Here is a 17919-nt window from a genome sequence, read left to right on the forward strand (position 1 = left end):
TCTATTTATTATTTTGTTCTGGCCTTTTTCATTGCCCAGTTGGTTATTTATTGTTTTGTAAAATTACGACTGGTTCTTCTTCTTCTTATTATTATTTTTGTTGTTGTTGTTGTTCTACCTGTGTGCGCAATGTTTTGCTGTGGACGTATACACAGTCTCCCCTGTGTGCATAACATGCAGGGACAAACAGCCAGTCACTCATTGCTGCTGACTGGAAATGAGCAATGTGTCTATGTATAAATAAACACACAGTCGACTACAGTGGGTAGAATCTGGGTGTGACCTGTGTGAACATGCCTCCAGGTTTGAATTAGGTTTTACTTCGAGACCTACAACACAGTCAATAATAGTGTTTGCTGTGTGTAGCCTTGTTTCTTTTTTCTTTTTTATATGAAGCATATAAACCAGAGAGGAGGCTCAGGAAAACCTGTTTTAATTCAAACAAACACAATATTTGCTGATCAATTTGTTTAATAATGTATTATGATTTATTATTTTTTGCAGTACAGATGATAAAAGCTGTGTGGCTGCACACAGGCTGAAATCAGCATCTTTGTTGTTCTAGCTCATTTCGACCAATCAGTGACTCCCCCTCCTCCTCCTCCTCTTCTTCTTCTTATAGACCCTGAATCCTCCTCCTCCTCCTCCTCTACACATTTAAACATTAGACTCACTCCACTCCAGGTTCACTCCCACATCTACAGCCTCCATCAGCGTCTCTGCTCCACTTTCTCCTCCGTGATTCATCTGCAAACCGTGAGTTCACTTTACTTCTTCCTACGTGCATCTGCAGCCGCCGTTTGTGATTTCTAAAGATTTTCTTTCTTTCTTTCTCCCACTGCTTTCGACTGTGAGGCAACTCTGTAATAAAGTGTGAGGTGAATTTGTTTTCCAGATGTTGAGTGAGTGTTTGTTCCGTTCGCTTTTATTTCCTCATTGGGCTTTTCTTTCTTTCTCCTGCAGTCGCTATGTCTTTCAGGACGTTCAGGTTTAAAGATATGGACAAAATGCTTTACATTATGTTCTCTCATACCCTGAGAATGAGTTGGTACATCGCACCATCTAAATGTAGGAAGTAGTTCTGACGATGTTGTGCAATACTCAAAAAAAAAAAAGAAAAAGAAAAGAAAGGAAGAGTGTGAAAAAAGATGGAGGTTTATCCAAACATTAAATACGATTTAAATGTGGTGGCTTTCCATTATCAGGATTGTTGTGAGTGGGTGTGAATCCTCGCCACTATACAGTCATAGTGATGTGTTTTGAAGTGCCACAAGGGGGAGCCTGCATCTTTGTGGTTTATTATTTATTTAGGATTTTTGTTTTTCACTTTTTTAAAATAAAATTTAAAAAATCCCCATATTTTTGCGACATTTTTTGGTGATAATCATAATTTTTTTTGTAAAATGGCAACATTTAGTGAAAAAAAAGGAAGTGATGTTTTTGTAACATTTTGTTTTTTTACTTGTACACATTTTCTTCCAATGAACACTATGATATAACCGTTACAGAAGGGATGAGCGGGTTGAGTCTCTGTGCGGTGGATTATGTTCCTGCAGCTTCATTAAAGATGCTCTTCCCAGCAGACGTCTTTGCACTGATCCCTACAGACCCACGGCATTATGTCAATAACAGTGAATCTGCTTCCAGACTCTTAATGTCAACACAATGGTTCTGCAGGTTTGCTCATGATGCAGCCTGTTACAGAAGGTCTACTGGGTGTGTTTTCCTGCTTCTGCACAGAAACCTGAGCCACATTAAACACGTGCTGTAATACTGTAGACGTGTTGACTTCAGGTGCTGGTGATGATGATGTATGGTTGTTTGCTTTATCTTTGGTGAGTCAGGTGGTTTTGTGTAATAATGCCTTATCTACAAATAACACACTGTACACACAGTGATCAGGTGGAGGGCATAGTTTAAATATCACATATCACAGGGTTTAAGTATATGGTGTGCAGACTCCTGTGGGTGGCAGTACTGAGCGCTGTGAGGTCACAGTTCATATCTGGCTCTTTTGTAATCGATTCGGAAATGGTAATCTTTGCAATCTGGCAACCTTGATGGGACAAGTTGGAGTTTGAATAAAAAGTTGAAAAGAGGGAATGCTACTGCGGTCCCTGCCCAACTCTGCGCTGCCACTGTATACACAAAGAAATGCTCAGTCGAGGCTGGGCGTCGTCTATAACAGAGCCAATTATGCAAAACAATTATGCACTGGAGCTTCATCGGTTATGTAATGTTATGTAACATAAATCACCATAATGAGTGGTGCATGTGATCAAATAAGAGATTTGAAAGCAGCAGCAGCAGCAGCATCAGCAGCAGCAGCAGCAGTGGGGGAGTAATTGCGTGTTTAGGAACTAGCCTTTCTGGTTTCAACTATGCCTTGTCTATATATGGCACTAAGCTTCCTTTCAACGTAACGCCTCTCCTTAGTCCCAGCTTTTACTTACGCCTCGAATTAAACATTTACTGTTTTAGGACTAGGGCTGCAACTAATGATGAATTGAGTAACTATTTGGTCCATAAAATTTTGAAAAAAGTTGATTTGTTGACGTTCCCAAATGTCTTGTTTTGTCCTCAAACCAAAATGATTCCGTTTTAATGATGTCTTTGTTATATGGAGCAAAGAAACCAGGACATATTCACATTTAAGAAGCTGATAGATTTGGTTTACAGTGAAGTGAGTTAGCTTCCTCCACACACACACACACACACACACACATACACAACACTTGATGCACATGATGATTATGTGACAACAATAAAAAGTAAAGTGACAACATTTATACTAAAAGATCGTAAAACAGTGCGAATGAGAGAGATAAAAAAAAAAATAGCTGGGATTTCTGAATCACTCTGATGGCTGCAGGAACAAAGCTGTCCTTATATCGGTTGGTTTTGTGGTTTTGCAAATTGGTAATTTGTATCTGCAGCCTGATGAGAGAGGCTGAAAGGGAGTGATCTTTCAAAGTGGAACCAGCCATCCTCTGAGACTGTAACTGTCTGGCATATAGGGATTCTGGGTTAAGCTGTGGCTCTGCAATGAGTCGACTAGACCACTCCACAAGTTGATTCAGAGAGTGTCAACATGTTATTACAAAACAAACTTCCTTAAATTTCTTGCATCTGTCTTCATGTCCCTGTCCTCATCCTATCTATATGTACATGTATCTGTCATTTTCCCTCATCTCCCATGTCCTCCTGTCTTTCAGGTCATCATGGTCTCCCATAAAGAGTTTGCGGGTGCAGGGAAGGAGCCTGGGCTGAAGGTGTGGCGTATTGAGAACATGGACCTGAAGCCGGTTCCCAAGCCGCTGCATGGCAGCTTTTACACCGGCGATGCTTATCTGCTGCTCTTTACCACTGCGGCCCCTTCATACAACATACACATGTGGCTGGGTAAGGCATGGACACACACATACACACACACACACATCACTGTTACGTGTCTCTCAACACATTGTAATGAGCCCATTTTCAGTGACCTACAGTATTATCACTTGCTGATGATTTTTTTTGTCTTGCTCAATGAAAATATGTTGAAATAACTGTTTTCAAAACAGGGGCAGTCTTGAAATAATCCCTTGAGAAATTCAAATATTATTTGCTGAAGTGGGTGAAACTGCGTTGAGTATTGTGATATTTAGACCCATGCAATGACACTCGGTAAGTGTAACTTCCTGTGGCTTTGACGTGACACTAGATTAAACGAGGCAGTGGAAGTCCGTGCTGAAAGAACCCTCTGCTGAATGAGCTGCTGGATTGTCACTCCACTTTGTGAGATTCCTCTCTACAGAGTTCCCACTGGTCCGGTCTGAAGAGAAAGTACTTTCCGTGCTCAGTTACATAACAAAAATGGAGGCCTGAGCAAAACCCTGGCATGACTCACACATGGAATATCCCTGTGCAGTCTCTGTCATGTTTGTTCTGTTTGCTGCCAGTTTTCCTGCTCTGCCATTGCGCAGACACACGGGAACCGGGGAACATAATTATTCCCTGTGACTGAATCAGCGTTAGTCATGTTCACTGTTAGGAATTAGTTTTATCCATGATTTGTGCCATCTGTCAGCAATAGTAGGATACAAAGTCTCTGTGCTGCAGCTGTGGTCGATGTGAGTCAAAGACTCACGTCTCAACTCAGAGGTCCTTTCAGGTCAACACAGAAACTAAAGAGGGGCCGTTTGCTCTGCTGATGTAAAGTTAGTTAGTTAGTTAGTTAGTTAGTTTATTAGTTTATTGTCCCTTTGAAGAAATTTGTTTTCGCAGTTTCTGCGCATTTGCATGTCTCACTTCACGAAAGCCACAGCAGAAAAAACTATAGAACATGAAAAGATCAGACACAAAAGAAAAACATATAACATACATTACATACAGTATATGACTTTGTTTTGTTTAGGGTGGAGATCAGGCTCAGGCGGGCTTTATTGCATTTCATGAGATGTAAATGATGACTGAGAGTGTGTGTGGTGTCCCGTGATATCGTTTGTCTCAATGTTCAAAAACAGGCCAAAAAATGGACACTATGTAGAGGCATTTTTCCAACTCTCACTTCTCTGGTGTCAAAGACACTGATTTGCCGAGTGAAATTACTGTAATAACCATATATTGGTTTTTCACAAACCGCTGCGTCATTGCAGTAATGCAAAGTGCACTTGCACAAATGAGAAACTGTGTCGTGATATTTCTGAATGGAGTCTGTGTCTGTTAGAAGGAGGCCAAGAATCATAATTGCATTACTTGACGCGATTGTGAGAAACCCGACCCTTAAGAAACAAGCCACTAATGGATTCAGCAGGGGAGAAATACAGCACTTGAGTTCACTAACATCTTCACGTCTTGTCTGTGCAGGAGATCTGTGTTCCCAGGATGAGAGTGGAGCGGCGGCCATCTTTGCCATGCAGCTGGACGACTTCCTGGGTGGGTCCCCGGTGCAGTTCAGGGAGGTGCAGGGCCACGAGTCTAACACCTTTCTGGGTTATTTCAAATCAGGCATCAAGTATCAGGTGAGCTTCATTTTATGTCAGAGACAGATAGAGGCTGGTTCTGTGGTTCCTCCGAATTCAGAATTTGCTTTACTGTGCTGTGTATTTTGGGCTAATTATCTATATGATAGCGAACAGGATACCAGCTAAACAACAGTGCAAGCATGATGGTATACTGATGTTTGCATTTAGTTAAAGCAGTGCTGTTACAAGCAAACAGAGCCACTGGCAACAGGTTTTCTCTTCTCTTGTTGTTCTCAAGCTCATTGAATTGAAGTGAAATGTCTTAAAATGAATTTTTGCAAAGGTTTTGTAAGAAAATCACTGACTAATGACACAGATTAGGAAAATAAAAGTGTCATAACTCTCTGCGACTTGAACACATAGCCAGGGTTTAATGATTATCAGCAGCCCATGAACTTTGTTGGCAGTGAAGCTCATGAGTCTGAAGTTCAGAGGAAATACAACATTCATCTTTTGCTATTCACATCTCAGGGTGTGTCCAACTGACTGACTTAGACTGGTAACCAAGTCGACCAGCCTTTTCAAAGGAGAAGTTTGGAAAGACTCACACTGAGCTACTTTTACCAGCCATCTGTTCCTCATTTCCACAAAGACCATCCAAACCAACCCCCCCTCCTGGTTTTAGTTGGATGTAATTACCCTGCAGACTTGTTTACTACTTTTTTGCAAAGGTTAAAAACATTGTTTCACACATGTGCAGAAAGTCACAAAAGGCACACAAAGACTCTTTTTCAGAAAAAGAGCGAGAAACGGCCGTAATTCTCATTATGCTTTCATAGTTTTGGTAACTTCACTGTCAGGAAACAGTCTTTCCATTAGAATAAACAGTGCCTGCATTGTTTCCATGGAAAGTTTTACTGCCCCTCTCTCTCTCACAAAGGCACAAACAGCATAAATGTGGTTTCCATTTTGAGATCTGAATAGCCACTCCTCCAGATGCTAACTAGACTCTGTGCCTTTCAGGGCAAATGCTCAAACCTCAGTGGACATTTTAAGAAAGAAGACATCGCCTTTTATTTTTGTTCTCATGAAATGTCACGGGTTGATGTTTGTTTTAGTTTCTTCATGGCCAGCACTCTCCACACACCATCAAGCCTGTTGTTTATTTGTGGTGTTTCATTTGCATGTCTTGTAAATACCTGTTTTGTTTAATGGCTTCACCAAGAATGGCACATTATGAGAACATCCAGCCTCCGAGACACACGATCCTCCCTCTGTTCACACGCAGACATCGTGCTTCATTTTTAATTTCTTTCCATTTTGAAGGTTTATTGGTTGCATAGCTGTGATTTATAATCTGCACAGCAGAATTTACAGCCCTTTGTCTTTTGTGGCTTTACACTGTTGGTGTACAGCTCATTAATTGCCCTTTCGCAAAGGCAAGTTATATACCTTATATTCTCTGTCATGTTCTGGGTTGTGAAGACAAACAGGAAGTACAGGAAGTATGGAGAAAGAAATGCTGATGTTGTGTTTACTTCCGTCTGAGTAATATGGAGTAACGTCCTCCCACTTTGGTTCCTCTTAAAGAAATACTACACCGATTTGCATTTAGCTTTGTATTACTAGAACAGGGGTAGTGTTTTTGAAAAATTGTGCTTCCCAACCTCAGTTTCCCCTGAGTTGAGAAATATCTTCATTCTTTTTTTTGTTATGTGCACACCACACTTGGTCCTGTTAGCGTAACTGTTAGCAAAGATGGCAGACACTGTTTACATTCTGGGAATGAGGTCCCGTCCTCCTACTAGTGGGTCTAAAAAGTACGGAGTTAGTGTTGCAGTTTCAAGCCTTGGACCAAGTGTCGCTGGTGACAGAGCCAGAACCAGAAGCGTGTCTGTCATCTGTCTCCGCATGACTGTTCATGTGTCCTGCACATCATGATTGTTCACTAAAACTGTGCACATGGTGTAGAATTGTTACACAAACTGTGCTCATACGCTCCTCGGATTTCACCGAATTCATGTTATTATTATCATTTTGGCACAGAAAGGGGGCGTGGCCTCAGGTTTTCAGCACGTGGTGACCAATGACATGAACGTGAAGCGGCTGCTGCACATCAAGGGTCGGCGGGCCATCAGAGCAACGGAGGTGGATATGTCCTGGAACAGCTTCAACACGGGCGACTGCTTCATTATTGACCTGGGGAAGGTGAGATCCGTCTACTTCAGGTTCATGTTATTTACACTGTTGTACAGCATCTTTGTGAAAGACGGACGTTATGATAGCGAACCCTCATTTGGAGACTGTTTGTGCCCCTTTCATTTCATCCGGTGAGGTTTTGCAGTGAGTGTACTCCAGTACACTCACGTGATAGAAAGTCACAAGTTTCTTCTTCTTCTTCTTTTTTAAACCAAGTGCTTAAAGAGGTAGAGCCTCCACATTTACACCATGCCACAGAAACTAAATTGAGGATGTTTGAATCTGGTTTGGCTCAGAATGATTTTACACACGTCAGGTACCATCTATTATACACACACACACATATATATATATATATATATATATATATATTTATATATATATATACATATATGTATATGTATATATATATGTATATATATATATATACATATATATATATATATATATATATATATGAGTACATGCCCTTATGCACCTACCACCTAACTAATACACCTGTTTCTGTTAAGAGCTGCTCTAGTGTCTGTTGGCCCCTGAATTCTGGTTCTTTCAGTATCAATCCTCTCGTCGTCCTCTGTTTTCACCAGTGGCTCCAGTGATCACCAAATCCCATCTCGGAGATTAAAACGTTTTAACATCACTTTCCTGTCTTTTGCCTTGATGCAGGACGTGTATCTGTGGTGCGGCAGCGAGAGTCACTATTTAGAGAGGCTGAAAGCCTCCGAGGTCGGCATCGACATCAGAGATAACGAGAGGAATGGCAGAGCCAAGCTGCACATGATCGAGGAGGGGGAGGAGCCGGCCGCAGTCTTAGAGGTGATGCACTCTCACATGCATTCCTCATTTTCTCTCCCTCCACGGGTGAATCTAATTTATGCAGTGAGGTTTTCACACCAATCATGATCTCTCTTGAGCAGAGGCTATAAGTGCTTTTGATGCTTTTCCATGAGTTAGTCAGCGTGGGAATGAGCAGACACAATGCTATCCTTTGTAATGTGCTGCTCATTTGCCAACTCTGTGCCAAAGTGGCATGTTAAACACTTCCTTTATACCAAGAGAGGAGGGTAAACTCCAGAGAGGCCCATGGATAGAGAGAGGAGTGTGGTTTAGATTCACACAGATGATTTTTAATCGAACAGATGCTGAACAGTCTGTAAAACAAACCATCAAAGCTGTTGGCTGCCTTAATACACAGTTATAACTTAAACATAACTGATAATTTCACTTTCCTCTGGTTGTGTACAGGCTTTGGGTCCCAAACCCACTATTGCTCCCGCCAGCTCCCTACCTGATGATGTGAAGGTGGACACCTCCAACAGGAAGAAGGGCGCCCTCTACATGGTGAGTAACACAAGTGCAGGTTTAGTGTGTATAAAATATTGTGGTTCATTCTTGTCTGCTTTCACAGACACAGTGAACATGCGCACATATTATTCATGAATTATTCATCAATATGTGAATCACTAATCATTATTTAAAAGCTTTAAAAACTATTCCTCTGTGATATTCCTCTAGATCTCTGATGCGTCTGGTAACATGAAGGTTTCAGTTGTGGCTCAATCCAGTCCCTTCAAACAGGCCATGCTGTCTCCTCAGGAGTGTTACATCCTAGACAATGGGATGGACAGGAACATCTTTGTTTGGAAAGGTACCATTACCGTGTGTTTACACTTACAGTACACGCGCCTCCAGGCTAAACACACGACAAGAAGCAAAACAGAAACATTGTGGTTGTGTAAATTATAATAATTTATTCAGGTACTGGCAAGATAGACTGATTATCTATTGTAACCACATTGGCAGTCATACTTGTCTGTGTTCAGATCAGCCTTAATTATTATTATATGTTCAATATTAACATTATTCTGTAGAATTATGGGTTTCTCATCATGTCCTCATTGTTTGGCTTTAACCAGGTGCTAAGGCCAGCATGCCAGAGCGTAAAGCTGCCATGGCCACTGGTCAGAAGTTCATCAAAGACAAGGGATACTCCAATAAGACGCAGGTAAAGCTAGCATGAACATGTGCTCGATGACTGTTGTAATATAGATCACATACTGTTTATACACTCACTGGCCACTTTATTGGGCACACGGGACATTTAGGAAAGTGGACAGTTCAGAGAAGTCTAATGCAAACTTTAGATGTCACATTTGAGTTATTGTTTATTGCTTATTCACTTGGATCACAAAGATAGGAGCTATTCTTGCTGGGATCCATACACAAATCATAAAATACGTACAAAGATGCCTCATGATATTAAAATCTTTTAAAACAAATAACAGTTCATTTACAATTCAACAGTTCTTCACATACATATTACTTCATGGCTGTGCAAATAAATGAATACACTTGAAAAAGGTTGCCTTGTCAATAGGTGGTAACTTATTCCTAAATGGAATTGCTCTGTAGATCAGTTCAGAGGTTTTGTTTCATCAGAGTTGTCTTTCTATCATTTTTTAACAAGTCTGGTCATTCTCCTCTTATCTCTGGCATCACACAAAGCATTTTTGCCGAGAGGAATTCTGCTCTCTGGATATTTCCTCTTATTTGTACCATTCTTTTAAACACTGGAGAGGGTGTGTGTGAAAATCCATCAAATACTCACACCAGCTTAAATCACTTTTCTTCCCCATTTGAACTTCAGCTTGTCGTCTTGACCATGTCCACGTGCCTACATGCATGGAGTTGCTGATATATGATTGGCTATTTAGACAATAGACTTGAAAATGGAGCAAGTCAAACCTCATCTAACAAAAATGTATTTCCAACAGATCCAGGTTCTTCCTGCTGGAGCCGAGACAACTCTGTTTAAGCAGTTCTTCTTCAACTGGATGGACAAGGATGAGACCACGGGCCCCAGTAAGGCCTACACCATCGGCAGCATTGCAAATGTGAAACAGGTGCCATTTGATGCCTCAACCCTGCACACAAACAAAGCAATGGCGGCTCAACACGGCATGGTGGACGATGGCAAGGGCAAAGTCCAGGTATGATCGTGTTTTTAAAAAAGGTGACACAGGTAAAAGAGTGGGATTGGTGAGTTGTGTGAAATGGTTGTGCTTCGCGGTTCTTTTAGATCTGGCGAGTTGAGCTTGGTGATAAAGTGCCAGTGGACCCCTCCACCTACGGTCACTTCTATGGTGGAGACTGTTACCTTATCCTCTACAGCTCCAAAGCGGGACACTTCATATACACTTGGTGGGTAAAAAGAGTGCAGTCACACACACACACACACACAATACATATGACCTTACTCTAGTGAAATCATCCCATGTGCGTGTGTGTGTTACTGTGTCAGGCAGGGGCACAAGTGCACTAAGGATGAGCTGGCAGCTTCAGCATATCTCACAGTGAGACTCGATGACTCAATGGGAGGATCCGCAGTTCAGGTGAGTACTCACCTTCTCATCACGTGTTGAAACAAGTCCATACAGTAATTTTGTGATGAGGAATATCAAACAGCACAACAACATGAGACTTGTTTGTGGCTTAAGAATGCAGAGATAGTGATACACAATATACAATTTGTGTTAGAAGACATTATTATAGTGATCATTTTCATTGTTTTTTGTGGGAGCTGAGTTGAGAACGCAAAAGCCTGAAGACTAGGAGCTTAGTGAGAAGTTATCAAATGAACTAACCTGAAATAATGTTTGCTTATTTCTAATTGCACCCTGTGGCAAAGCCTGAATCTTGTTATGATCACTGTGGAGAGATAAAGTAAAACGGTGTGTAGTGCTGATGAGGCTTCAGTGTCATTGTTTATCACAGTAGGGGACTGAATTCAACGGACTCAAACTAAACATATTGTGTTCTTTTGTCCTCTTGTCCCTTGATGAGAAATACGACCTTTACTTACCAGCTGGGGGCAATGTTGCAGGAATCCTTTTAGGGTCCAAGCACCAACTGGTGCAAAAGGCCTTTTTGCTGTTGTTGTGGTTCTGTTCATCTTCAAAGTAATTGGAAAGTAACTTAACCATGATAAATGTTGCCATTAAAATGCTGCTACAGCAAATCACCCAATAAAACATGAAGCACTTTCTTAATGATTTTGGCTTCAAGACACAGGGAAAACCTGACTCTCAGTCAATAATAGTTAAAAGTCTGTCCCACAACAGTAATGAAGACATGCAGCAGTTTCAGGTCCACATGTCTTACTTAAGCATTACCTATCCTAACAGAAACTGGAAAAGGGTTTTGTAAATTCGGCACCTACAACTTGAACTGAGCTGCAGAAGGACCTGAAGCTTTGTGAGTTAATCTCAATTAAACTGTTATTAGTTGAATTAGTCACAAAGTGAATTCTTCAAATGTTTACGTTTTGGTTTTCAGTTGTCTGGCAACTTTGTTTTTGTGCTGCCACCTGTCTTGCCCTGGTCTCCCCTGAAATTTTCTTTTTCTTAGTAAATAAAGATTAAATAAAGTCTTGTTCTTTCATAAATAAACTTAATGAAAGGACAAATCAATATTTGCTTTTGCAAAATGACTGCCAAATGCAGTAATATTATGTGGTACGCAATCATTTGGACAGTGAGTGGGTGTGAGATTTAGATTTAGATTTCAGGCAGCATTTGATTTGCAGTGAATTCTGTAGGATTCAATGTGAAAATCAGAATCCTTAAACGTCATAGAGTCATGTGTAATTCATCACAGATGCACAATGTATGTGTATGTTTCCATGTAGTTTCACTGCTTCTGCTGGTAAAAATAGACAAAAAATAAAATGAAACGGTGATAATGGCAGCTAATTACCTCTGTCAAGAGTATTGACTTCTTATTACTTGTATAATCCTCATTTGTTACACCATTCATATATCATGCACCATTTCAGTGAGACTTTTTAATGGCTTCATCCACAGGTGAGAGTGACTCAGGGTCAGGAGCCTCCCCACCTGATGAGCCTGTTTCAGGGCAAACCCATGATCATCCACAGCGGAGGGACGTCGCGCTCGGCTGGACAGACTCAGGCCAGCAACACTCGTCTTTTCCACATCCGACAGAGCTCTTCCCACGCAACTCGGGCTGTCGAGGTGAGCTGTGTTCATGAATGTCCCTGCGTTCTTGACATCATGCAGAGATGCATCACTTCCCCTTCTCACCCGCTTGCACGTGTCTCCACAGGTCGAGGCCTCTGCGTCCAATCTGAACACCAACGATGTGTTTGTGCTGAAATCCCCAGCTGGCGTGATTGTGTGGCGAGGCACTGGAGCCAGTGATGAGGAGATGGCAGCTGCAAAACATGTTGTGGACTTCTTTGGTGGCAAAGCCAGCCACGTGTCGGAAGGCAAGGAAACAGGTGGGTGTCCTCTAGAGATGGGGGGGACTCGAGTCATGTGACTTGACACCTCTGAGCCTGAGGAATATTTCACTTCATATAACACAACAAAAGCTCAGCAGAGTTGTATACTCACAACGTATCTACCATGAATGAAACTGTGGGACTATCTGATCGATGGCTTTTCCTTTATTTTTCTGTCAAAATTTGAAAAATTCTAGATGATAACGTGTAAACAACTGACCTGCATCTGAGAATTATGGTGGAAATATGCACCATGTCTATCATTCTTGGGTTTACACTTTCATTTCACTGAACTGACATGAAAATGAACGGCTATAACTGTTGCATGGTCACATCATGTTTCTCACCATGCAGATTCTGTTTTTCTGTTTGACATGCAGTTTGTCATTTCTACCACTAGAGGTCTCTGAATCAAAACAATAACAAAAGACTAGTTTGAGGAAGCAGCATGGAACCATGGGAATTGTTGTCTTGTTTTGTTCACTGCATTTGCGCTTCAGTAGTCACGATCCATTAGTGACAAATACACAAAATAAAATGAAAAAAATAATAGACAATACACTTGCTAACGAGTAGTAATGGATATTTCCCCCCCCCTCACTCTAACGTTCATGAGGGGTTTTCCCTGGTATTAAGCAGAAACAGGTAAAACAGATGATGTCCTTGGAAATGAAACAGTTCATTTAGCTTGAATAGAAATACTGACAGTATATAACATCAGTCTTGTTGCAAAAATGTCACATATCATATGAGACAAAGCCATATTAACACTTTCTGGGCTGGTTTTTGACTTGAAAAGGTTATGAATCTTGTGATGAAAAGGTACAAACATCCTGATGATATCTGTGTTTCTTCCCCAGGTGATTTCTGGTCTGCTCTTGGTGGCAAAAAGGATTATCAGACGTCCAAGAGTCTGCAGAACACTGTTAAACCCCCGCGTCTGTTCGGCTGCTCCAACAAGACTGGAACACTTGTTGTAAGTCACTGAGTTTGATGAGAGTTGTTTCATGTAGCATGTGATGTGCCACACCAAGTTAATGTAGTGTACAACACAATACAAATGCTGCCATTTAAGTGCATTTACAAACCTACACACAGTCCGTCTGAGTTTTCTTTTGCACTGTCTCTCAGGCCGAAGAAGTACCAGGAGACTTTACTCAGTCAGATCTGGCCACTGATGACGTCATGATCCTGGATACCTGGGACCAGGTAGGGCGATCTCTGAGTTTTGAGTTGTGATGACTTAGATTATCAGTAGATCATCTGACTGACTCTGAGTGTGTCTCTTCTCTCTGCAGCTCTTCCTGTGGGTTGGCAATGACGCTAATGCAGAAGAAAGGAAGGGAGCTCCTAAAATAGGTTGGTTGCTCTAAAACTAACACAGACAAAACAAATGCACCACTCAGATTAAATTGGGCTGCTTGTCAAGTGAAAACTATTTAGTTTCATGGATGTTGTAGCGTAGACATTTAAACACACCTTCCATTTTAAGAAAAACTCTCACAGTAAAAATAACATGCACAGTTTTCTTTGTCTGTTGAGAGGAGAGAGCTCAAAAGCTTGCTGCCATCTAGTGGGTGGTTTAAATACAACACAATACCATCATCAGAAAACCTCTGGCAAGAGACAAAAACACAAGTGGCAAATGAACGTATGATATATTATAGTCAGTTGTTGTGTGTCCTCACTGTCTCATGTCTGTCTCTCTTACTCTTTCTGATGCAGCACAAGAATATGTAGACTCAGACCCATCTGGTCGCAGAGGCATTCCCATCTCCACCATCAAACAGGGAGCAGAACCTCCTACTTTCACTGGCTGGTTCCAGGCTTGGGATGCTAAGTTGTGGGACCAAAAGCCAATGGACAGACTCCGGTCATGTTTCTTAACACAGAAAAATCCAGGCTTCTCCTCCTAGTCCATATTCTATCCCATCTTGCACTTCCTGTTTCCACATTGTTTATCTTACCTCCAATTCCCATAAGTGCCAAAGCCAATATGGTATCACTGTAATCAGGTTGAATGGCTCCTTTGTCTCTGCACAGAGCACTAAACCTCAAGAACTGGATGTAGAACCACATCAGGAGTCAAAAGACTTCTCTTGTAACATCATCCTGAACTGATGTTTATCTGTGTTCTGCGTCCAACAGCTTGTTGCGCGTTACATGTTTTCCAAAATCCCACTGAGGACCTATTATGCCTAGGAAATAGGAAATGAGGCAAATTTTTGACTATTATCCATTGCTCTCTGCTATCTGTCACAACAGTGTATTTGTATTTAGAGGACACCATCATGCCTTTCTCTGTCAGCAGCATATTTTTGTTTATCAAAATGATGGCGTTTGTTTGTTGCGTATTGTTTACTCAATTTCCACTCCATGTCGACATGTGTTGTGTCTCATCATCATCTCATTGTCGGAGTGTTGCAAAATTATTCAAAATTATTATAAGTTCAATGCTGCATGTTTTTATTCCAAAATCATTTCCGTGCTTGTGAGATTTAGAAGACATACAGTGCAGTGGCGTACACATATGTTGGCTTTGTTATTGCTCTAATAAATGACCCTGAAATGGTCACGTGGATGGCTTTTAAATAAAACTCCAAAGATTTCAACACTGTTTTTTTTCCCTTTTGAACATTTTCAAGGCTAATACATAATAAAAATATTCACTATACCCATTCTGCACCAACACCAGCATTTACTGTGCCATTTGAAACAGACCTACAGTACAGGAGGTGGTGTCTCTCTGGAACATAGAATGGGATTCTGGTGCAGCGCACAGCATCTGCCTCAGTGTGAAATGACATGAAAGCTCAGTTCACAGCTGTGCTGTTGTTCAGGACGTGGCAGTACGTTTCCTTGAGAGAAAAACAGCAGCCAGCATTACAAACTGGAAAGTCCTGTATTGAAGATATTTTGCTATTCAAATCAAACCCTGATCCAATCCAGTAGATTTCTCTTATGTTATTTTAAATGACACATACCTGTGTGCTACATAACATACATGTGTGAAAAACCATACTTGAAAGTTAAAAAATAAGGTGCAAACCCATATGTTGGGCTTGAGATGATTTACTTACTCGCAATAATTATCAATACAGACTGATTTGAAGATGTTTATCATGATAATCCTTTGTAGCCATATCATCAGCCCTGATATTAACTCCTACTGTTTCTGTTTGATCTAGCTTCTTCACGATTTTAGCCACCATTAGTACCAGATTTTGTGCAACTCCACTTCACTAAAAATCACAAGATTAAGTGACATGTGTACGATTAACCCCTTTTTTTTGCAACATTATATGTCATTTAGCGGACAATTTTATCCAAAGCGACTTACAATAAGTGCATTTCAACAGAAGCCACAGAAAAATATGCAGCATATTCTGGTCCAGCAAGATCTCAAATGCAAGACTGTACAAGAAGTTTAAAGGCCGGATTAGGGTGCTAGAAATCCAATGCAGACACATGCAATGGCTTGGACGTGTCCTCAGACCTGGAACAGAACCACACACCAAACACCATTCTAAGACGGACACCTCCAAGAAAACATAAACACGGTCAGCCCAAAACAACATGGCAGTAAACTGTGACAGCTGAGCTAAAAGAGATTGGGGGGAAAACCCTGCATGTAGCCCAGGGGAGGCCCAGATGGAAGTGGATCACCACTAAACCTGATTTATACTCTGTCACACAACACTTTCTGTCTTGTAACCATATCAGTTCCTTGCGTCACAGTCACCATCCCATTTTGCTCCCATACCCTCCCTGTTGCTCTTGATTCCTTCAGTACCACCCTGACCACCTCTCCGTAATTCTTAATTCAAAATGTTTTCCTCCCCAGTTACACAAAAGGAGCACAGATATGGATACAAAAAAAATAAGCTGTACCGATAAGGATGATACAATGTCAACTTGCAACTGAAAGAGCAGAGTGGACATGTGTGGTTACACAAAGATGACGAAACCTATGAAATGTATGATTGAAATTAAGTACTTTAGGCAAGAGCTGCCATGTTACACCACCATGTTTTTAAGATGATCGACATCCTCTCTGGTGTGCAAAGGCCAACATAGTTCCCTAAAGTGGTTGGGAAAGGCAGTATTCATTAGATATCACTAATTCTTAAGCCAGATCCACACTCAATCCAGCTGTGCAGCTTCTTGTTTGACATAATTTTACTTTGAAAGTAGTAAAGAATATACTTGTATATACTCCAAATATTATCTTTACTCAACTAAATGCCAGGACTCTTTAGGGTGAAGTTGCACATCTGTCAGTCCTGCACATATTTCACATTAAAAGCCTTGTTAAAACAAAGAGAAGAAGAATGCTTTTAAGATGCTTTTACTTTGAAACTTTGTGACATATGAGACAGCTGTAGATGTTACAACTGTAGTGTAAGATCACTTTCACTGTCTGTTTTGCTGTGGATGACGCATGCACCACTAATTATTGTGTTGTATTTTGACTGAGAACAATACCTTTACCTGGTAGGTGGGGTGGGGGCTGTGCCTGATGGGGGCATTGAAAAAACACCGGATGCAAAGGATTACTGTTTTTCTGAGGTCAAATCAGCTGACCTTACTGTACCATTTTACTCTGGTTCCCCAAGGGAAGGGTGCCAAAAAATGGAACAATCGGGGGTAGTTATTTTGGTACTGCTCCTGAATAAGGGCCATACTGTACCAAATTTCCACTCACGTTATTTTAAGGGCTGAGTTTCCATGAGTATTCTCTTCTTTGTTGTCTTTATATTGTCCGAAACAAGAGCACACCACCAACTGGACTAGAGGGAGCATGTGCAGTCTACTCATGCACTGTCCCCATGGACTCAAACTGGAGGTGTGCTCAGACTTTGCAGTGGACCACTGTGGAAATGGGTGGATAATATCACGTGGACCTAAGCAATCTGCAGACACGTAAAGTATGTAAAGTATGACCTGGCCCTGAGCATGTGTGCCAAAAGCCTGGTTTCCACCAGTTTAGTACTTTTTTTTTTTGCGTTACCATTAGGAATAATACCAAAATAGCCTGGTTCAACCATTCAGTTTTTTTTGTACCCTTTTTTTTGTGAACCATAGTAATGGTACTGGTGGTGCTAGACCGGCTCCACTCATGATAGTGGGCTGATTGGGCGCCAGAAAGGTGTTGCTCCCCTGCTTGATGTCTTATTTACGACAAACAGAGCAGGAAAAAAACGGGCTGTCCATTGTTGTATGTTGTGTCATGTTTGATGTTGTTGTTTGTCACGCCACGCTACTTATCTCGCTGACGTGGCCATTGAGCACAGCGCACACCTGCCTACCAAGTAAAGGTACTGTTCTCTGTTGAAATGCAAGCCTGACCCGGGGTGTACCTTTCCAAACCGTACTGTACTGTACCAAACTGAACTGTACCATGATGCAAACACAGTTTAAATGAAAAGCCAGTGTGCACACTTTTTTTTTGCCTTTGGCCTTCTA

At 41.3% G+C, this 17919-nt stretch overlaps 1 protein-coding gene across 1 annotated transcript; it reads left to right on the plus strand.

The window, feature by feature from the left end:
* The first annotated feature begins 650 nt into the window (after positions 1-650).
* On the plus strand, positions 651-15065 carry scinlb (scinderin like b). The gene is made up of 17 exons (XM_044031322.1): positions 651-756; positions 3216-3402; positions 4852-5006; positions 6996-7157; positions 7818-7967; positions 8397-8492; positions 8667-8799; positions 9068-9156; positions 9926-10141; positions 10231-10352; positions 10453-10543; positions 12014-12184; positions 12276-12450; positions 13314-13429; positions 13585-13662; positions 13752-13812; positions 14179-15065. The coding sequence occupies exons 2-17, from the start codon at positions 3222-3224 to the stop codon at positions 14367-14369; spliced, it is 2187 nt and encodes a 728-aa protein (XP_043887257.1). The 5' UTR covers positions 651-756; positions 3216-3221; the 3' UTR covers positions 14370-15065.
* Positions 15066-17919: the final 2854 nt, after the last annotated feature.

Source organism: Solea senegalensis, linkage group LG1 (assembly GCF_019176455.1).
Source record: "Solea senegalensis isolate Sse05_10M linkage group LG1, IFAPA_SoseM_1, whole genome shotgun sequence".
Classification (NCBI taxonomy): Eukaryota; Metazoa; Chordata; class Actinopteri; order Pleuronectiformes; family Soleidae; genus Solea; species Solea senegalensis.